Genomic DNA, 23,448 nt, shown 5'->3' on the forward strand with positions numbered 1-23,448 from the left:
GCTGAGAATACATGGATTCAAACAAGTCGTTATCATTTATACATCTATACTATCATGTTTGCACACTCTTGTTTGACCTGCTTTTTTTTTTTGAGTTCATATATTTTTTCAATATCATACACAGGCTGCTGTAACAAATACCATCCTCAGTGGCTTAAACAACATGAGTTTAGTTTTCATAGTTCCAGAGGTGAGGCCAGAAGTACAAAATCAAGGTGCTGGTGGGTCTGGTTCCCTGGTGAGGGCTCTCTTCCTGCCTTGCAGAGCTGCCTTCTGCTGTGTCCTTACATGGTGCCAAGGGTATGTGAGGGGGACACAGTGTTCTCTCTCTCCTCCTCTTCTTAGAAACCTGCTAACCCCATCAAGAGGACCCTACCCTCATGACCTCATCTAACCCTCATTGCCTTCCACAGGCTCCATCTCCAAACACCCTCACATCACAATGAAGATTAGGGCTTCAGCCATATGAATTTTGGGGGGACAATTTAGTCCATAGCATCCTTCTTTTTTTTTATTTCTTTAATTTTTTAAAACATTTCAGATTTATTGAGGTATAATTGACAAAATTGTAAGATCTTGAAACTGTACATTATGGTGATTTGATATGCATAATCATATTCATTGTGAAAGGATTCCCCTGTGTAGTTACTGATATACATCCTTCACCTCACAACCTCACATAGTTGGGAGTGGTGTGTGAGAACATTTAAGTTCTACTTTCTTAGCCAATTTCAATTATACAATACAGTGTTATCAACTATAGTCACCATGTTTTCCATCAGATTCTCCGACCTTATTCATCTTGTGGCTGAACATTTGTTCCTTTTTCTCAGCCTGTCCCTAAGTCCCCAATGCCAGCTCTTGGCAACTACTTTTCTAATCTGTTTCCATGAGTTTGACTTAACTTTTTTTCCTTTTAGATTCCACATATAAGTGATACCTTGCAGTATTTATTTGACTTTATTTTGCATAATGCCTCAAGGTCTACTCATGTTGTTGCAAATAGCAGGATTCCCTTCCTTCTTATGACTGAGTAATATTGCATTGTGTATTTATATACCACATTCAATTATTGATGATTATTAATCATCAATCAATTGATGATTATCTTCCTTATCCATTCAATTATTGATGGATACTTAGGTTATTTCTTTGTTGGGAGGCTTTTGATTACTGATTCAATCTCCTTACTAGTCATTAGTTTGTTCAGATTTTCTCTTTCTTCATGATTCAGTCTTAGAAGGTTGTTTATTTCTAGGAATTGATCCATTACTTTTAGAGTGTCCAATTTGTTGGCATATAATTGTTCATAGTAGTCTCTGATAACCCTTTGTATTTTTGTGGTATCATTTGTTATTTCTAATTTTTTGAGTCCTGTCTTTTTTTTTTCTTTCTAAGTCTTCCTAAAGGTTTGTCTATTACTTATTTCAGAAAACTACTTCTTAGTTTCATTGATTTTTCCTATTTTTTAAAAATTAACATAATATATTATTTGCTTTAGGGGTACAGGTCTGTGAATCATCAGTCTTATGCAATTCACAGCACTCACCATAACACATACCCTCCCCAATGTCCATCATCCAGCAACGTTATCCCTCCCCTCCCCACTCCCCAGAAACCTTCAGTTTATTTCCTGGGATTAAGAGTCTCTTATGTGTCTCCCTCCCTGGTCCCATCTTGTTTCATTTTTTTTTTCCTCCTTACCCACCATGACCTCTCACCCTGCCTTTCAAATTCCTCGTATCAGAGAGATCATATGATAATTGTCTTTCTCTGATTGACTTATTTTGCTTAACATAATACCCTCTTGGGGTGCCTGGGTGGCTCAGTGGGTTACAGCCTCTGCCTTTGGCTCAGGTTATGATCCTGGGGTCCTGGGATCAAGCCCCACACTGGGCTTTCTGCTCAGTGGGGAGCCTGATTCCCTTCCTCTCTCTCTCTCTGCCTGCCTCTCTGCCTATTTGTGATCTCTGTCTGTCAAATAAAAAAATAAAATCTTTTTAAAAAACCACATAATACGCTCTAGTTCCATCCACATCATTGCAAATGGCAAGATTTCATTTTTTATGGCTGCATAGTATTCCTGTGTGTGTGTGTGTGTGTGTGTGTGTGTGTGTGTGTACCACATCTAATTTATCCATTCATATGTTGATGGACATCTAGGTTCTTTCCATAATTTGGCTATTGTGGATATTGCTGCTATCAACATACTGGTGCACATATTCCTTTGGATCACTACGTTTGTATCTTTAGGGTAAATACACAGTAGTGTGATTGCTGGGTCACAGGATAGCTCTGTTTTCAACCTTTTGAGGAGCCTCCATGCTGTTTTCCAGAGTGACTGCACCAGCTTGCATTCCCACCAACAGTGAAGGAGGGCTCCACTTTCTCCACATTCTTGCCAACATCTGTCATTTGCTGACTTGTTAATTTTAGCCATTTTGATTGTTGTGAGGTGATACCTTCCTGTGGTTTTGATTTGTATTTCCCTGATGCCAAGTGATGTTGAGAACTTTTTCACATGTCTGGTGACCATTTGGATGTCTTCTTTGCAGAAATGTCTGTTCATATCTTCTGCTCATTTCTTGATTGGATTATTTGTTCTTTGGGTGTTGAGTTTGATAAGGTCTTTATAGATTTTGGATACTAGCCCTTTAACTGATATGTCATTTGCAAATATCTTCTCCCATTCTTTTGGTTGTCTTTTGGTTTTGTTTACTGTTTCCTTTGCTGTGCAAAAGCTTTTGATCTTGATGAAGTCCCAAGAGTTCATTTTTGCCCTTGCTTTCCTTGCCTTTGGAAACATATCTAGGAAGAAGTTGCTGTGACTGAGGTCAAAGAGGTTTCTGCCTGTGTTTTTCTCAAGGATTTTGATGGATTCTTTTTTAACACTGAGGTATTTCATCCCTTTATGTGTGGTGTAAGGAAATGGTCCAGATTCGTTCTTCTGCATCTGGCTGTCCAGTTTTCCCAATACCATTTGTTGAAGAGACTATCTTTTTTCCATTGGAGAGCCTTTCCTGCTTTGTCAAAGATTAGTTAACCATAGTTAACCTTCAACAGTTGAAGGTCCATTTCTGGGATCTCTATTCTGTTCCATTGATCTTTGTGTCTGTTTTTGTGGCAGTACCGTACTGTCTTGATGATTACAGCATTGTAATAGAGCTTGAAGTCTGGAATTGTGATGCCACCAACTTTGGCTTTCTTTTTCAATATTCCTCTGGCTATTCGGGGTCTTTTCTGGTTCCATATAAATTTTAGGAGTATTTGTTCCATTTCTTTGAAAAAAGTAGATGGTATTTTGATAGGGATTGCATTAAATGTGTAGATTGTTTTAGGTAGCATGGACATTTTCACAATATTTGTTCTTCAACTCTATGAACATGAACATTTTTTCATTTTTTTGTGTCTTCCTCAGTTTCTTTCATAAGTATTTCATAGTTTTCCGAGTACAGATTATTTGCCTCTTTGACTAGGTTTATTCTCAAGGATCTTATAGTTTTGGGTACAATTGTAAATGGGATTGACTCCATAATTTATTTTTCTTCTGTCTTGCTGTTGGTGTATAGAAACGCAACTGATTTCTGTGCATTGATTTTCTATGCTGACACTGAATTCCTGTATGAGTTCTAGTAGTTTTGGAGTTGAGTCTTTTGAGTTTTCCACATAAAGTATCATATCATCTGCAAAGAGTGAGAGTTTGACTTCTTTGCTGATTTGGATGCCTTTAATTTCATTTTGTTGTCTGATTCCTGAGGTTAGGACTTCTAGTACTATGTTGAATAGCAGTGGTGATAGTGGACGATCTCTGCCTTGTTCCTAACCTTAGGGGAAAAGCTCTCAGTCCCCCCCTCCCCATTGAGAATGATATTCTCTGTGGGTTTTTCATAGATGGCTTTGATCATATTGAGGTATATATCCTGTATCTCTACACTGTGAAGAGTTTTAGTCAAGAAAGGTTGCTGTACTTTGTGAAGTGATTTTTCAGCACCTATTGAGAATATCATATGGTTCTTGTTCTTTCTTTTATTAATGTATTGTATCACATTGATTGATTTGCAGATGCTGAACAAATCTTGCAGCCCAGGAATAAATCCCACTTGGTTGTGGTGAATAATCCTTTTAATGTACTGTTGGATCATATTGGCTAGCATTTTGGTGAGAATTTTTGCATCCATGTTCATCAAAGATATTTGTCTGTAATTCTCCTTTTTGATGGGGTCTTTGTCTGGCTTTGAGATCAAGGTAATGGTGACTTCATAAAATGAGTTTGGAAGTTTTCCTTCCATTTCTATTTTTTGGAACAGTTTCAGGAGAATATGTATTAATTCCTTAAATGTTTTGTAGAATTCCCCTAGGTATCCATCTGGCCCTGGGCTCTTGTTTCTTGGGGAGTTTTGATGACTACTTCAATCTCTTTACTGGTTAGGGGTCTGTTCAGGTTTTCTATTTCTTTCTGGCTCAGTTTGGTAGTTTATATGTCTCTAGGAAAGCACCCATATCTTCCAGATTGTTAAATTTGCAGGTGTATAGTTTTTCATATGTTCTTATAATTGTATTTTATTGGTGTTGGTTGTGATCTCTCCTCTTTCATTCATGATTTTATTTATTTGGGTCCTTTCTCTTTTCTTTTTGATAAGTCTGGCCAGGGGTTTATCAATCTTATTAATTCTTTCAAAGAACCAGCTCCTAGCTTCATTGGTTTGTCCTATTGTATTTTGGTTTCTATTTCATGGATTTCTGCACTGATCTTTATTATTTCTCTTCTCCTGCTAGGTTTAGGTTTTATTTGCTGTTCTTTCTCCAGTTATAGGGTTAGGTTGCATACTTGAAACTTGTCTTATTACTTGAGAAAGGCTTATATTGCTATATACTTTCCTCCCAGTATTGCCTTTGCAGTGTCCCAAAGATTTTGAACAGTTGTGTTTTCATTTTCATTTGTTTCCATGAGTTTTTAAAAATCCTTCTTTAATTTCCTGGTTGATCCATTCATTCTTTAGTAGGATGCTCTTTGGTCTCCACGTGTTTGAGTTCTTTCCAACTTTCCTCTTGTAGTTGAGTTCTAGTTTCAAAGCATTGTGGTCTGAAAATATTTAGGGAATGATCCAATCTTTTGGTACCATTTGAGACCTGATTTATGGCTCAGGATGTGATCTGTTCTGGAGAATGTTCCATGTGTACTCGAGAAGAATGTGTATTCTGTTGCTTTGGGATGGAGTATTCTGAATATAGCTGGGATGTCCATCTGGTCCAGTGTGTCATTTAAAGCCTTTATTTCCTTGTTGATCTTTTGTTTAGATGATATGTCCATTTCATTGAGGAGCATGTTAAAATCCCCTACTATTATTGTATTATTGTTGATGTGTTTCTTTGATTTTGTTATTAATTGGTTTATATAATTGGTTGCTCCCATGTTAGGGGCATAGATATTTAAAATTGTTAGATATTCTTGTTGGATAGACCCTTTAAGTATGATATAGTGTCCTTCCTCATCTCTTATTATCGTCTTTGGCTTAAAATCTAATTTGTCTGATGTAAGGATTGCCACCCCAGCTTTCTTTTGATGTCCATTAACATGATATTTTTTTTTCACCCCTTACTTTAAATCTGGAGGTGTCTTTGGGTCTGAAATGAGTTTCTTGCAGACAGCATGGTGATGGGTCTTTTTTTTTTTTTTTTTTTTTTTTTTTTTAAATCCATTCTGGTACCCTGTGTCTTTTGATTGGGGCATTTATCCCATTTACATTCAGGTTAACTCTTGAAAAATATGAATTTAGTGCCATTGTACTGTCTGTAAAGTGACTGTTACTGTATATTGTCTCTGTTCCTTCTGGTCTATGTTACTTTTAGGCTGCCTCTTTGCTTAGAGGACCCCTTTCAATATTTCCTGTAGGGTTGGTTTGGTGTTTTCAAATTCTTTAAGTTTTTGTCTTGGAAGCTCTTTACCTCTCTATTTTCAGTGACAGCCTAGCTGGGTATAGTATTCTTGGCTGCATACTTTTCTCATTTATTGCTCTAAATATATCATGTCAGTCCTTTCTGGCCTGCCAGGTCTCTGTGGATAGGTCTGCTGCCAATCCTGTGGATAGGTCTGCTGCCAATCTAATATTTCTACTGTTGTATTTTACAGACCTCTTGTCCTGAGCTGTTTTCAGGATTTTCTCTTTGTCACTGAGACTTATAAGTTTAACTATTAGATGATGGGGTATTGACCTATTTTTATTGATTTTGATTTTGGATTTGATCTGGATTTTGATGCTTGTTCCCTTTGCCAAATTAGGGAAATTCTCTGTTATAATTTGCTTGAAAATGCCTTCTGCCCCTGTCTCTCTTTCTTTTTTCTTCTGGGATCCAAATTGTTCTAATATAGTTTCATCTTATGGTATCACTTATCTCTTGAATTCTCCTTTCGTGGTCTGGTAGTTGTTTATCTCTTTTTCTCAGCTTCTTATCCTCCATCATTTGATCTTCTATATCACTAATTCTCTCTTCTTCCTCCTTTGTCCTAGCAGTAAGAGCCTTCATTTTTGATGGCACCTCATTAATAGCTTTTTTAAAATTTCAACTTGATTAGATTTTAGTTCTTTTATTTCTCCAGAAAGGGATTCTCTAGTATCTTCCATGCTTTTTTCCAAGCCCATCTAGCACCTTGATAATCATCATTCTGAACTCTAGTTCTGACATCTTACTAATGTCCATATTGATTAGATCCCTAGCTGTCAGTACTGCCTCCTCTTCTTTTTTTGAGGTTTTTCTGCCTTGTCATTTTATCCAGATAAGAATAGATGAATGAGAGAACAAAATACTAAAAAGGTAGCAGACCCCAGAAAAATATACACTAACCAAATTGGAAGAGACCCAAAACCGGGGGGAGAAGAAAGGAGAGAAAAAAAAATCTCTCTCTGTGTGTTTGAGAGTATATACATATACATATACATATATATTAATTAGACTGGTGAATCGAACAGGGTCACACACTTGATTTTGGTGTGTTTGGTCTGTTAGAAAAAACTGCCTCCCAAGAATTTAAAGAATGAAAAACATATATATACAAAAATAAGGGTAAACATGATGAAAAGATGGAATATGAATGTAAAAATGAAAATTAAAAAAGATTCTAAAAAAGGAATTGATAAGAAGTTGGTTGAAAAAAGAAAAAAAAAGGAAACAATGTAATCAGGCTGGAGACTAGAACAAAGCCATGTGCTAGATTTAGGGTATATTTTGATCTGTTAGAAGAAACTGTATCCAAAAATTTTAAAGAAAGAAAAACCTATATGTATACAAAAATAAGGTTAAATACAATGAAGGGATAGAATATGACTATTACAATGAAAATTAAAAAAAGATTTTTTAAAAAGTATTGATAAGATAAAATGGTTAAAAAAGTTAAAATAGGAAAGAGGAAAAATTAAAAAATAGAATAAGAAAAAAATAAAATTAAAAAATTTAACTTTGAAAGACTAAAGAATCATGAGAAAAAAACCCCATGAATTCTGTGCTGTATTCCCATAGCTCTGAAGTTTTGCAGTTCTCATTGGCTGGTGAACTTGGTCTTGGCTGGATTTTCTTGTTCATCTTCTGGGGGAGGGGCCTGTTGCAGTGATTCTCAAATGTCTTTGCCCGAGGTGGAATTATACTGTCCTTGCCAGGGGCCAGGCTAAATAATCTGCTCAGTTTTGCTCTCAGAAGCTTTTGTTCCCTGAATGCATTCTGTACAGCTTTGGAGGATGGGAATGAAAATGGTGGCTTCCCAATATCCAGCTCTGTAGGAGCTGAGAGCTCAGGGCCCAACTCCTCAGTGCACCCTCAGAGAAAAGCGGTCAATCACTCCTGTCACCCTGGTCTCTGGTTGTGTTCTATGCTAACCTTGCCTGTGACCCAGTGTTTCTATCTTTGGAGCACAGCCTCATCTGGAGTCTCTAAACCCAGCAGATTCCTACAGCACACTCCTGTGCTACTCCTCCTGGAGGAGGAAGGAGGGGGTCTTCCTGGATATGCCACTTGTGGGGTCCCTGCTTGAAGAGCAGTGGTCTGACTATGCCTTGAATCATGGTTTAAGGTAACCCTGAGCTGAGAGCCCACCCCTCATCTCTGTCTCTGCATCTGGCTTCCCTGCTCTGATACATGGGAGCTCTGCTACACTCAGACACCCCTGGTCTTTCTGTTACCCTGTGGGTCCTGAGACCACCCTGTCCCTGTAAGGGCTCCAGCCCCTGGAGCATCGTCCCTCAGTGGAGCAGACTTCTAAAAGTTCTGATTTTGTGCTCTGCAGCACTAATGCTTGCCAGGAGCTGGCCCTCCCCCCATGGTCTATCTTCCCATATGTTGCTTCAGATTCACTTCTTTACATGTCCTACTTCTAGAAAGTGGTCACTTTTCTGTTTCTAGAATTGCTGCTCTTCAATCTCCTGCTGAGTTTGTAGGTGTTCAGAATGGTTTGAGAACTATCTATTTGAGCTCCTGAGACCTGATGATATTTAGGTTTCCTAATCCTCTGCCATGTTGCTCCTCCACCCTTTCCTATTATTTTTTAAAGCATCTATTTCGCTTGTTTCTGCTCTGATCTTTATTACTTCCTTCTTTCTACTAATTTTGGATGTTGTTTGTTATTTTTCTAGTTTTCTGAGGTATAAAGTTAGGTTGTTTATTTGAGATCATTCTGTTTTCTTAAGGTAGGTATTTATCACTATGAATTCTCTTAGAAGTGCTTTTGCTACATCATATACATTTTGGTATGTTGTGTTTCTGTTTCTGTTTTGTAGTCTCAAAGATATTTTTAAAATTTCTCTTTTAATTTCTTCTTTGAGCCATTAGCTATTCAGTAGCATATTGTTTAATCTCCATATATTTGTGAATTTTTCAGTTCTCATAATTGATTTCTAGTTTCATACCATTGTGGTCAAGAGAGGTCCTTGATATGATTTCAGTCTTCTCAAATATATTAAGGCTTGTTTCGTGGTCTCACATATGATCTGTCCTAGGGAATATTCCATGTTTCCATGAGAAGAATGTGTATTCTTTTGCTGTTGGGTGGAATGTTCTGCAAATGTGTTATGTCACGATGGTCTAACATGTAGTTTAATTCCAGTGTTTTCTAATTGATTTTATGTCTGGATGATCTTCCATTTATAAAAGTGGGGTATTGAAATCCCCTACCTATTATTTTATTATTATTTCTCCCTTCAGGTCTTTTAATATTTGCTTTATATATTTAGATCCTTCTACTTACAAATGTATCTTCTTTATCATTGTATAATGACCTTCTTTGTTTTTTATTATAGTCTTTGTTTTAAAGTCTATTTTATTTATGTAACTATAGCTATCCCTGCTTTCTTTTGGTTTCTGTTTGCATGGAATATTTTTTCCATCCATTCACTTTAGGTCTGTGTAGTGACTAACATAACACACTAAATTTTTTTTTTAAAGCTGAAGGGAGAATTTTGTAAACAGTTTATAAAGTTGGGTCTTATTTTTTAATACATTCAGCCACTCTATGCCTTTGATTGGATAACTTAGTCCATTTATGTTTAGAGTAATTATTGGTAGGTATGGACTAACTATTACCATTTTGTTCATTGTTTCCTGGCTCTTTGTAATTATTTTTTCCTTTCTTCTTGTGTTGCTCCTTTTTTGTGATGATTTTCTATAATGGTGTTCTTAGATTCCTTTATCTTTTGTGTATTCATTACAAGTTTTTGTTTTGTGGTTATCATGAAGTTTACATAAAACATCTTGTGTTAATAATAGTCTATTTTAAGCTCATACCAACTTAAGTTCAAATATATATTAAAGCTCTACATTTTAATCCCCACCCATTTTATATTTTTGATGTCACAATTTACGTCTTTTTATCTTGTGGATCCATTAACGAATTTTAGTAGTTATAGTTATTTTTAGTACTTTTGTCTTTTAACTTTCATATTAGAGTTATAAGAGATTTACCTATCACCGTTACAACACTGGAATATTCTGAATTTAACTGTATTTTATCTTTGCCGGTTAGATTTATACCTTCCTATGCTTTCATGTTATTAATTAGTGTTCTTTCAATTTAGCTTAAAGAGCTCCATTTAACATTTCTTTTTTTTTTAAAGATTTTATTTATTTGTCAGAGACAGAGGGAGAGAGAGCGAGCGAGCACAGGCAGACAGAGAGGCAGGCAGGGACAGAGGGAGAAGCAGGCTCCCTGCCAAGCAAGGAGCCTGAAGTGGGACTCGATCCCAGGACCCTGGGATCATGACCTGAGCCAAAGGCAGCTGCTTAACCAACTGAGCCACCCAAAGCGTCCCTCCCTTTAACTTTTCTTGTAAGGCTGGTCTAGTGGTGAAGATTCCTTCAGTTTTTGCTTGTCCAAAAAGCTCTTTCTCTCTCCTTCAATTCTGAAAGACAGCTCTGCCAAGTCAAATATTCTTGGTTGGCATTTTTTTTTTCTTTCAGCACTTTGAATATATCATGCATTCCCTTCTGGACTGTATAGTTTCTGTGAAAAATATGCTGATCACCTAATGAGGGTTCCTTAATATGCAACATGGTGTTTTTTTCTTGCTGCTTTAAAGATTCTTTAACTTATGAAAACTTAATTATAAAGTGTCTCAGTGTGGGTCTCTTTGGAGTCATCTTATTTGGAACTGTCTGAATTTCCTCAGTCTGGATGTCTATTTCCTCCCTTAGGTTAGGGAAGTTTTCATTATTTCTTTGAATAAGCACTCTGTCTCTTTATTTCTCTCTTTTTCTTCTGGGAACCCTGTATTAAGAATATTGGTCTCTTTATTGATATCCTGTAAGTCCCTTATGCTATATTCTCTCTTTTTTATTCTTTTTTCTTTTTACTCCTGTTTGAATGAATCCCACTTCCCTATCTTTGAGTTCACTGATTCTTTGTTTTACTTGATGTGGTCACGTATTAACCTCTATTGAATTTTTTAGTTCAGTTTCTGGATTCTTTAGCTCTGTGAGTTCTCTTTGGTACTTTCTTATATTTTTGTTGAAAATCTCACTTTGTTCATGCGTTGTTCTCCTAGCCTTGGTGATCATATTTATGAACATCATTCTAAACTCTTTTATTTATTTATTTATTTATTTATGTTCTGAATTCTTTATCAGATAAATCACTTAAATCCATTTCATTATGACCAGTTTCTGGAGTTTTATCTTGCTTTTTTGATTGGAGCACATTCCTCTGTTTCTCTGTTTTTCTTGACTCTCTGTTGGTTTCTGTGCATTAGATAAAACCGTCACCTCTCCTAGACTTTTTAAAAGATTATTTATTTATTTATTTACTTAAATGTTTACTTATATTATTATGTTCAATTAGCTCACATGTAGTATATCATTAGTTTTTTTTTGCAGTTTTTAATGTTTTATATTTTTTATATTTCTGGCATTGTCTGAAATTTTAAGAATTGTAATGGGTTAACTTTATATTCAGATGAAATAGTGATTATTTCTAGTCTCTTTCTTAAATTTTTTATTTTTTATAAACATATATTTTTATCCCCAGGGGTAGAGGTCTGTGAATCACCAGGTTTACACACTTCACAGCACTCACCAAAGCACATACCCTCCCCAATGTCCATAATCCCACCCCCTTCTCCCAAGCCCCCTCCCCCCAGCAACCCTCAGTTTGTTTTGTGAGATTAAGAGTCACTTATGGTTTGTCTCCCTCCCAATCCCATCTTGTTTCATTGATTCTTCTCCTACCCACTTAAGCCCCCATGTTGCATCACCACTTCCTCATATCAGGGAGATCATATGATAGTTGTCTTTCTCTGCTTGACTTATTTCACTAAGCATGATACGCTCTAGTTCCATCCACGTTGTCGCAAATGGCAAGATTTCATTTCTTTTGATGGCTGCATAGTATTCCATTGTGTATATATACCACATCTTCTTGATCCATTCATCTGTTGATGGACATCTAGGTTCTTTCCATAGTTTGGCTATTGTGGACATTGCTGCTATAAACATTCGGGTGCCCGTGCCCCTTCGGATCACTACATTTGTATCTTTAGGGTAAATACCCAATAGTGCAATTGCTGGGTCATAGGGCAGTTCTATTTTCAACATTTTGAGGAACCTCCATGTTGTTTTCCAGAGTGGCTGCACCAGCTTGCATTCCCACCAACAATGTAGGAGGGTTCCCCTTTCTCCGCATCCTCGCCAGCATCTGTCATTTCCTGACTTGTTGATTTTAGCCATTCTGACTGGTGTGAGGTGATACCTCATTGTGGTTTTGATTTGTATTTCCCTGATGCCGAGTGATATGGAGCACTTTTTCATGTGTCTGTTGGCCATCTGGATGTCTTCTTTGCAGAAATGTCTGTTCATGTCCTCTGCCCATTTCTTGATTGGATTATTTGTTCTTTGGGTGTTGAGTTTGCTAAGTTCTTTATAGATTCTGGACACTAGTCCTTTATCTGATATGTCGTTTGCAAATATCTTCTCCCATTCTGTCAGTTGTCTTTTGGTTTTGTTTACTGTTTCCTTTGCTGTGCAAAAGCTTTTGATCTTGATGAAATCCCAATAGTTCATTTTTGCCCTTGCTTCCCTTGCCTTTGGCTATGTTCCTAGGAAGATGTTGCTGCGGCTGAGGTCGAAGAGGTTGCTGCCTGTGTTCTCCTCAAGGATTTTGATGGATTCCTTTCGCACATTGAGGTCCTTCATCCATTTTGAGTCTATTTTCCTGTGGGGTGTAAGGAAATGGTCCAATTTCATTTTTCTGCATGTGGCTGTCCAATTTTCCCAGCACCATTTATTGAAGAGGCTGTCTTTTTTCCATTGGACATTCTTTCCTGCTTTGTCGAAGATTAGTTGACTGTAGAGTTGAGGGTCTATTTCTGGGCTCTCTATTCTGTTCCATTGATCTATGTGTCTGTTTTTGTGCCAGTACCATGCTGTCTTGATGATGACAGCTTTGTAATAGAGCTTGAAGTCCGGAATTGTGATGCCACCAACGTTGGCTTTCTTTTTCAATATCCCTTTGGCTATTCAAGGTCTTTTCTGGTTCCATATAAATTTTAGAATTATTTGTTCCATTTCTTTGAAAAAGATGGATGGTACTTTGATAGGAATTGAATTAAATGTGTAGATTGCTTTAGGTAGCATAGACATTTTCACAATATTTATTCTTCCAATCCAGGAGCATGGAACATTTTTCCATTTCTTTTTGTCTTCCTCAATTTCTTTCATGAGTACTTTATAGTTTTCTGAGTATAGATTCTGTGCCTCTTTGGTTAGGTTTATTCCTAGGTATCTTATGGTTTTGGGTGCAATTGTAAATGGGATTGACTCCTTAATTTCTCTTTCTTCTGTCTTGCTTTTGGTGTAGAGAAATGCAACTGATTTCTGTGCATTGATTTTATATCCTGACACTTTACTGAATTCCTGTACAAGTTCTAGCAGTTTTGGAGTGGAGTCTTTTGGGTTTTCCACATATAGTATCATATCATCTGCGAAGAGTGATAATTTGACTTCTTCTTTGCTGATTTGGATGCCTTTAATTTCCTTTTGTTGTCTGATTGCTGAGGCTAGGACCTCTAGTACTATGTTGAATAGCAGTGGTGATAATGGACATCCCTGCCGTGTTCCTGACCTTAGCGGAAAAGCTTTCAGTTTTTCTCCATTGAGAATGATATTTGCGGTGGGTTTTTCATAGATGGCTTTGATGATATTGAGGTATGTGCCCTCTATCCCTACACTTTAAAGAGTTTTGATTAGGAAGGGATGCTGCACTTTGTCAAATGCTTTTTCAGCATCTATTGAGAGTATCATATGGTTCTTGTTCTTTCTTTTATTGATGTGTTGTATCACATTGACTGATTTGCGGATGGTGAACCAACCTTGCAGCCCTGGAATAAATCCCACTTGGTCATGGTGAATGATCCTTTTAATGTACTGTTGAATCCTATTGGCTAGTATTTTGTTGAGTATTTTCGCATCTGTGTTCATCAAGGATATTGGTCTATAGCTCTCTTTTTTGATGGGATCCTTGTCTGGTTTTGGGATCAAGGTGATGCTGGCCTCATAAAATGAGTTTGGAAGTTTTCCTTCCATTTCTATTTTTTGGAACAGTTTCAGGAGAATAGGAATTAGTTCTTCTTTAAATGTTTGGTAGAATTCCCCCGGGAAGCCGTCTGGCCCTGGGCTTTTGTTTGTTCGGAGATTTTTAATGACTGTTTCAATCTCCTTACTGGTTTTGGGTCTGTTCAGGCTTTCTACTTTTTCCTGGTTCAGTTGTGGTAGTTTATATGTTTCTAGGAATGCATCCATTTCTTCCAGATTGTCAAATTTGTTGGCGTAGAGTTGCTCATAGTATGTTCTTATAATAGTTTGTATTTCTTTGTTGTTAGTTGTGATCTTCTCCTCTTTCATTCATGATTTTATTTATTTGGGTCCTTTCTCTTTTCTTTTTGATAAGTCTGGCCAGGGGTTTATCAATTTTATTAATTCTTTCAAAGAACCAGCTCCTAGTTTCGTTGATTTGCTCTATTGTCTTTTTGGTTTCTATTTCATTGATTTCTGCTCTGATCTTTATGATTTCTCTTCTCCTGCTTGGCTTAGGGTTTCTTTCTTGTTCTTTCTCCAGCTCCTTTAGGTGTAGGGTTAGGTTGTGTACCTGAGACCTTTCTTGTTTCTTGAGAAAGGCTTGTACCGCTATATATTTTCCTCTCAGGACTGCCTTTGTTGTGTCCCACAGATTTTGAACCGTTGTATTTTCATTATCATTTGTTTCCATGATTTTTTTCAATTCTTCTTTAATTTCCCGGTTGACCCATTCATTCTTTAGAAGGATGCTGTTTAGTCTCCATGTATTTGGGTTCTTTTCAAACTTCCTTTTGTGGTTGAGTTCTAGCTTTAGAGCATTGTGGTCTGAAAATATGCAGGGAATGATCCCAATCTTTTGATACCGATTGAGTCCTGATTTAGGATCGAGGATGTGATCTATTCTGGAGAATGTTCCATGTGCACTAGAGAAGAATGTGTATTCTGTTGCTTTGGGATGAAATGTTCTGAATATATCTGTGATGTCCATCTGGTCCAGTGTGTCGTTTAAGGCCTTTATTTCCTTGCTGATCTTTTGCTTGGATGATCTGTCCATTTCAGTGAGGGGAGTGTTAAAGTCCCCTACTATTATTGTATTATTGTTGATGTGTTTCTTTGATTTTGTTATTAATTGGTTTATATAGTTGGCTGCTCCCACGTTGGGGGCATAGATATTTAAAATTGTTTAATCTTCTTGTTGGACAGACCCTTTGAGTATGATATAGTGTCCTTCCTCATCTCTTATTATAGTCTTTGGCTTAAAATCTAATTGATCTGATATAAGGATTGCCACTCCTGCTTTCTTCTGATGTCCATTAGCATGGTAAATTCTTTTCCACCCCCTCACTTTTAATCTGGAGGTGTCTTCGGGCTTAAAATGAGTTTCTTGGAGGCAACATATAGATGGGTTTTGTTTTTTTTATCCATTCTGATACCCTGTGTCTTTTGACAGGGGCATTTAGCCCATTAACATTCAGGGTAACTATTGAGAGATATGAATTTAGTGCCATTGTACTGCCTGTAAGGTGACTGTTACTGTATATGGTCTCTGTTCCTTTCTGATCTACCACTTGTAGGCTCTCTCTTTGCTTAGAGGACCCCTTTCAATATTTCCTGTAGAGCTGGTTTGGTGTTTGCAAATTCTTTCAGTTTTTGTTTGTCCTGGAAGCTTTTAATCTCTCCTTCTATTTTCAATGATAGCCTGGCTGGATATAGTATTCTTGGCTGCATGTTTTTCTAGTTTAGTGCTCTGAAAATATCATGCCAGCTCTTTCTGGCCTGCCAGGTCTCTGTGGATAAGTCAGCTGCCAATCTAATATTTTTACCATTGTATGTTACAGACTTCTTTTCCCTGGCTGCTTTCAGGATTTTCTCTTTGTCACTGAGACTTGTAAATTTTACTATTAGATGATGGGGTGTGGGCCTATTCTTATTGATTTTGAGGGGCGTTCTCTGAACCTCCTGAATTTTGATGCTCGTTCCCTTTGCCATATTGGGGAAATTCTCCCCAATAATTCTCTCCAGTATACCTTCTGCTCCCCTCTCTCTTTCTTCTTCTTCTGGAATCCCAATTATTCTAATGTTGTTTCGTCTTATGGTGTCACTTATCTCTCGAATTCTCCCCTCGTGGTCCAGTAGCTGTTTGTCCCTCTTTTGCTCAGCTTCTTTATTCTCTGTCATTTGGTCTTCTATATCACTAATTCTTTCTTCTGCCTCATTTATCCTAGCAGTGAGAGCCTCCATTTTTGATTGCACCTCATTAATAGCTTTTTTGATTTCAACTTGGTTAGATTTTAGTTCTTTTATTTCTCCAGAAAGGGCTTTTATATCTCTCGAGAGGTTTTCTCTAATATCTTCCATGCCTTTTTCGAGCCTGGCTAGAACCTTGAGAATTGTCATTCTGAACTCTAGATCTGACATATTACCAATGTCTGTATTGATTAGGTCCCTAGCCTTCGGTACTGCCTCTTATTCTTTTTTTTGTGTTGAATTTTTCTGTCTTGTCATTTTGTCCAGATAAGAGTATATGAAGGAGCAAGGAAAATACTACAAGGGTGGCAACAACCCCAGGAAAATATGCTTTAACCAAATTAGAAGAGATCCCAAATCGTGAGGGGGTAGAAAGAGGATAAAAAGAGGTTCAAAAAGGAAGAAAGAAAAAAAAGAAAAAAGAAAAAAAAAGAAAAGAAAAGCATTTAAAAAAAGAAAACAAATAAGAAAAATATAAAAAAGAAAATATATATATATTGGATAAACTAGTTAAAAAACGTTAAAAAAGAAAAAGGTAAACGTTAAAAAAAAAATTTACCAGAAGGCGAGAAAAAAAAAACAAAAAATGAAAAAGAAAAAAATTAAATTAACTGCAAGACTAAAAAAAAAATCACAGGGAAAAAGCCATGAGTTCCGTGCTTTGCTTTCTCCTCCTCTGGAATTCTGCTGCTCTCCTTGGTATTGAAACCGCACTCCTTGGTAGGTGAACTTGGTCTCAGCTGGATTTCTTGTTGATCTTCTGGGGGAGGGGCCTGTTGTAGTGATTCTCAAGTGTCTTTGCCCCAGGCGGAATTGCACCGCCCTTAACAGGGGCCGGGATGAGTAATCCGCTCGGGTTTGCTTTCAGGAGCTTTTGTTCCCTGAGCGCTTTCCGTAGAGTTCCGGAGGATGGGAATACAAATGGCGGCCTCCTGGTCTCTGGCCCGTTGGAGCCGAGAGCCCAGGGCCCCACTCCTCAGTGCGCCCTCAGAGAACAGCGCCCAGTTACTCCCGTCTGCCTGTCCTCCGGCCGCGCTCTGAGTTCACCGAGCCTGCGACCAGTTCAAGGTAACACCGAGCTGTGAGCTTACTGTCGGCTCTGTCTCTGTAGCTGGCTTTCCCGTTCCAATACCCACAAACTCTGCGACACTCAGACACCCCCGATCCTTCTGTGACCCTGCGGGACCTGAGGCCACGCTGACCCCGCGTGGGCTTCGCCCCGGTTTAGCCTCTGGAGCGATGTCCCTCAGCGGAACAGACTTTTAAAAGTCCTGATTTTGTGCGCCGTTGCTCCGCCGCTTGCCGGGAGCCGGCCCCTCCCCCCAGGGTCTATCTTCCCGTCGCTTTGGATTCACTTCTCTGCTGGTCCTACCTTTCAGAAAGTGGTTGTTTTTCTGTTTCCAGAATTGCTGTTCTTCTTCTCTTCGATCTGCCGATGGATTTTCAGGTGTTTGCAATCTTTAGATAAGCTATCTAGCTGATCTCCGGCCAGCTGAAGTAGTCTCAGCCTGCTACTTCTCTGCCATCTTGACTCCGCCCCTATCATTAGTTTTTGATGTAGTCACCTCTCCTAGTCTTTTTTTTTTTTTTTTAAAGATTTTATTTATTTGACAGAGAGAAATCACAAGTAGGCACAGAGAGAGAGAGAGAGTAGGGAGAGAGAGACAGAGGAGGAAGCAGGCTCCCTGCCTAGCAGAGAGCCCGATGGGGGACTCAATCCCTGAACTCTGAGATTATGACCTGAGCTGAAGGCAGAGGCTTAACCCACTGAGCCACCCAGGCACCCCACCTCTCCTAGTCTTGACGAAGTGGTGTTTTGTAGAGAATGAACGTAATCATTCAGTCTGGCCTGAGCTTTTGGTCGTTTCTCAAACCTGTGTGCTGGATGCTTTCTTTGTGTTTAATAGCCTTCAGTAGATGAGTGTGTGCCAAGACCTATAAGTGTCCCAAAAGGAAACATCTCATCAGCTCCAGGAAACAGATTGAAAACTATATCCTCAGGCAGCAACTTTAGAGGAAGGAAATAAGCCTCTTTCAGGGAAAGGCTGGGAAGTGGGCATTTCTTGGGGCTAGCTGGTTAAGAAGAGTTTCATTCTTTGATGTAGTCCAATGGGACCAGTGAATTCAAGCTCCACTGCCCACCAGAGTCAGGTGGTGGAAGGGGGCATATTCTGGGGAGCAGCCTAAAAACCTGGGCACCAGATATGTGTATAAGCTCCTGCCAGGGAGACACTGATGACTTGGAATGGGCCAGTGAGTGAAGGTGGAGATGGTGTCCAGTGACCTTCTTGGTTTCTGGGGAAGATTGCTGTCAGCCCCTACTGTGCTAAATTAGAAGTCTGATGCTTAAGCATCAGCTTTTACAGTATGCAGATAAGCCTCTTTCAGGGAAAGACTTGGAGATAGACATTTCTGTCTGCTTCCTCTGGCTGAGTCTTGGGAAATAGCCTCATTGTGTTCTCATGAGCCCATTAACTGTTTCTTTGCTATAATTTTGGGGTATCATGGATGCAAGCCTTGTTGGCTTACTATTGACAAAATGTGTTTACTTTCAATTTCACCTCATGTAATTCTCTATATAACCCTGGGAAGTGGTAGGAAATGTAGTTATCTGCATTTTAAAATGAGATTTAAAACAGACCAGACAAAGGATAGCAAGATCAATGTCAACATTTGTTTTTGGTATCATTCCTTTATGTTTTAATATCATTCCAATATTTTGATATTATTTCTTTATATTACCTTATTAGAATACATATGCCTGACATTCCACATCAGTTAGAGTTATTACTCAGAGGCAACAGTACTATACATTATGTAATGGACTGTGTTTAGGTGTCAGAGTTCTCTGCAGAAACATTTAATCCACTCAGGGTGATGAGTATATCTCTTTGCCTAACGTCAGACTACTAGTAACTAGTAGAATAGGCCCTTCAAGCCCTTCAAGCTAGGTCTTTAGACTTCAAATGCAGAACTATGCTATATTGTATTGTTTCTCATGGGATAAGGTTTAAGGGATGATGGTTGACTTGTTCCCAGCAACTCATGTGGAAACTGGTACAACTGAGGCTATAGCAATCCCATTGAGTTTCATACCAGAGTCACTCTTATTTCTAACCAACAAGTTTTCCATTCACAGTCTCTTCATGGCATTTTTCATTTCCATGTTTCTCAGGGTGTAGATCAGGGGGTTTAACATGGGTGTAATGATGGTATAGAACACAGCCACCATCTTGTCCTCAGTAAAAGTGGTGGAAGGCCTTAGGTAGATGAAGAAGCAGGGGTCAAAAACAAGATCACCAGGGGCGCCTGGGTGGCTCAGTGGGTTAAGCTGCTGCCTTCGGCTCAGGTCATGATCTCAGGGTCCTGGGATCGAGTCCCGTGTCGGGCTCTCTGCTCAGCAGGGAGCCTGCTTCCTTCTCTTTCTCTCTGCCTGCCTCTCCGCCTACTTGTGGTTTCTCTCTGTCAAATGGGTGGATAAAATCTTAAAAAAAACAAAACAAAAAAAAAACAAAAAAAACAAGATCACCATAATGTGGGAAGCACATGTGGACAGGGCCTTGTGCCTCCGTCTGATGAATGAGTCCTAAAGGAAAGCAAGATGACAATGTAAGAGCCTATAAGAATGACAAAGTAGCTCAGGGACATCATGCCACTGTTGGCTATCACAATGAGCCCTACCACATATGTGTCTGTGCAAGCTAGCTTCAGTAAAGGGTGGACATCACAGAAATAGTGGTCAATCAGGTTGGGGCCACAGAAAGGCAGTTGTACAGTGAGGATGGTCTGGATAAAGGAATGCACAAACCCTCCTAACCAGCAGGTTACCACCAGTATGGAGCAGACCTTTCGATCCATGATGGTCATATAGCATAGAGGCTTACAGATAGCCACATACCTGTCATAGTCCATCAGTGTGAGAATGAAGATCTCTGTGCAGCCAAAGATATGGCAGAAAAAAAGCTGCACCGTACAACCGACACAAGAGATGCTCTTGACTTTGGCTTGGGAATCAACAATCAGCTTGGGGGCTGTAACAGAGGAATAACCTTTGTCCACAAAGTATAGGAAGCTAAGGAAGAAGTACATTGGAGAGTTGAGATTTGGACTCCTTTGAGTGGTCATTATAATGAGAAAATTTCCAGTCATGAGGATCATATAAAAGAGTAAAAACAAAAAGAAGCATAGTTGTTGTACTTTCTCATTTTGGGAAAGACCCATGAAGATAAATTCAGTAACATTATTTTCCATGGAACCTGGGAATTTCACAAGAGAGAAATACAGTTTGACTTTACCTATAGGAAAAAAAAAAAACAAGAAGGATAATTAGATTTGGGCACACAGTATCACAACATTGTTATTTAAAAAAAATTATTCTCAAAATTTCTTTCTCACTTTAAGGTACTAGTTTGGGTAAAGTCTCTTTTTTTAAAAAAATTAACATATACTGTATTATTTGTTTCAGGAGTACAGGTTTGTGATTCATCAGTCTTACACAATTCACAATGCTCACCATAGCACACACCTTCCCCATGGTCTGTTTCTTAAAATTACCAGGGATAGAGGAGCTGGTGGGAGAAGAGAGAGAGAGAGAGAGAGAGAGAGACAGAGAGACAGAAAGACAGAGAGAAAGAAAGGAAAAAAAAAAAGATCTGACAGGCTTTGAACGGATTTAGGGATAGTCTTGTAGTCTTGGCTCTCTTATTAAGTGTCAGTTGTCCGACAGAATTTATTGTTGCACCAGAATTTAAATTAAATCTCTGTGTTAAATCCAGGTTCCAAGTGGCAACCTCTAGTCTCTTCATTTGAGGATGCTTTTCATCCATTTTCCAGTTGGTGTATGGAATCTACAAAAGTAAGCACACACACATACACATTTGTGATCATATGTATGTAAGTCTTAAAATGTGCACTTTAAGTCAAACCCAGGATGTAATTACCTTTTTATGAGACTCCTTGGGCTCCCAAATTCCTGATAGACTGACTGGCTTTGTCATATTTTTGATTATTCCAGGACTTCACTCTTTGTCCCTTCTTATATGTCTAAAAGTTGGGAAATATGTATAGAGTCTTCATGAAAAGGGACTACCATCTTCAAGATGCTAAGGCTTCAGATCCTAGTTGACATTAGTTGTTATAAAATATGGAAATGAATTGACTCTCAAGTAGGTTTAGATCTTTTAGATCTTAACAATGACCAACTGTGAGTTCTGGGACAAGTTACGTACATTGATAGAGACCCAGTTACTTTGGTCATTGGTATAACTGCTACATGCATACCAGGGTCTCCTTTGCTTTGGCCTATGTCATGGACTTTGGGATGATCATTTCATTGTGATGGATCATTGCCCTTTAATGTAGTTTCTTTGTTTCATTATCCCTGTATTCCTTTGAACCAAAAGATGTGTGAAGGAGAGACAATGTGTATCTTTATCTTTGTATTGCCTGAATACAAATACTACTCTCATAAGTTTGACAATTCATTTAAACTTCAATTTCTTCATCCTTCAAATGGAAACACTACTGACTGCTTCAAGAGAGTTATTTTAAATACCAAACCTAGCCTGACATCTAGTAAGCACCCAGTAATTTTACCCTCTCATTTTCTAACTAGGTTACCAGTACTTAACACATTTTATGGTGAAAATTTTCAAATGTATACACAATGGAGATAACAGTAGTATAAACTCTAATATATTGATCACTCAGATTAAAAAATTATCTATATTGTACTACATTTGCATCATCCCTCCCTCTTCTTCATCTTTTTGTCAGGGTATTTTAGTGTCATTCCCAGTCATCATGCCATTTTAACCACTACATGCTTCATTTTTTGTATTTCTGGGGAATAGTCTCATGTGACAAGTGGGGATACTCACCATTATACTAACGAGGATGGCGGTGGCCATCCCGAATATTCTCATGTGAACGAAAGGCTCAACCACATCTAGCAAAATTACCAGGAGTTGCTTGATATTAACCCATTCCTGGTTTGTTGGAACCATGTTTTGCTCCTGTCTCTCCGTACAGTGCTTAGGTGGGTGCTTACAATGTCTGCTCCATGTGCTAGGGTAGTGCACTGTGGCTACTGTGTACTTGAACTGTGTACAGAGGGACTAAGAAACTGAAGTTTTGGTTTTATTTAAATTATTTCATTTTATTGAAATAAAAAACCTAAAGCAATGTAAAATATTATGATAATAAAATTTGGACATATTGGGTTAAATAATATATTATTAAATTTTATTAAAATCAATTCTACCTACTTGTTTTGCTCTTTTATGTAGCTACCAAAACATTTAAAATGACAGTGTGGCTTTCATCATGACCAAGTGGGATTTATCCCTGGGATGCAAGGGTGGTTCAACCTTTGCAAATCAATCAGTGTGATAGAACACATAAATAAGGGAACACACAAGAATCACATGGTCTTCTCAATAGATGCAGAACAAGCATTTGACAAAATACAGCATCCTTTCCTGCTTGTATAATGTTTCTATCACACAGAGCTGTACTGGGGATTAGGCTCTAGTCTAAGTACTTAATCATACTATTTCTTGTAGTTATATAGATTATGTAGAATTATTCCCATTCTTCACATAAGGAATAAAACCCAGAAAGTTAAACTAGCTTTATCTATGGTCATGTAACTAGTCATTGATGAAACACAGATTCAACCTTGATACATTTTCTTAGCCTATGCTACTTTATATCATAAATGTACAATTTCCATTGGCATTTATTTAAAAAATATCAATAATAGCTTTGGGATCTTCTTTATTATTTTAATGTTTCTGGGATATGAATTGCTCCTTTATTAACTTCAAACAAAACTTAATTCACAAAGATAGATACCAGTACTCTGATAAGTTAGTGGAGTCCTGATGTCCTGTGTTCTTGGAAGACCCATCAGCCTTGTCACCAAACAGTAGTTTCTGCTACAGGATAGGAACAATCTCAGAAAATGGAACAGACTGTGACAAAGCATATTCAAACTCTGTCATTTCTCCTTCTAGAGTCTGGGTCTCAGTAAGATTCTTTGTCTCACTGTCCCTCCCACTACTGTCACCATGGCATGGGGTTCTGGGCCTAGACATGGATTATTTCACAAACCAGAATACATTAGTACCCTTCAATCTGTGGTAGAATGAGGAC

The 23,448-nt window shown here is 38.1% G+C and overlaps 1 protein-coding gene across 1 annotated transcript; it reads right to left on the minus strand.

Annotated features, from left to right (window-relative positions):
- Window positions 1-19,426: 19,426 nt before the first annotated feature.
- LOC116599653 (olfactory receptor 4S2-like) lies at window positions 19,427-20,544 on the minus strand. Its single transcript, XM_032359625.1, is given in 3 exon segments — window positions 19,427-19,584; window positions 19,810-19,860; window positions 19,863-20,544. Coding segments are annotated over 3 exon segments (891 nt in total).
- Window positions 20,545-23,448: the final 2,904 nt, after the last annotated feature.

Source organism: Mustela erminea, chromosome 9 (assembly GCF_009829155.1).
Source record: "Mustela erminea isolate mMusErm1 chromosome 9, mMusErm1.Pri, whole genome shotgun sequence".
Classification (NCBI taxonomy): Eukaryota; Metazoa; Chordata; class Mammalia; order Carnivora; family Mustelidae; genus Mustela; species Mustela erminea.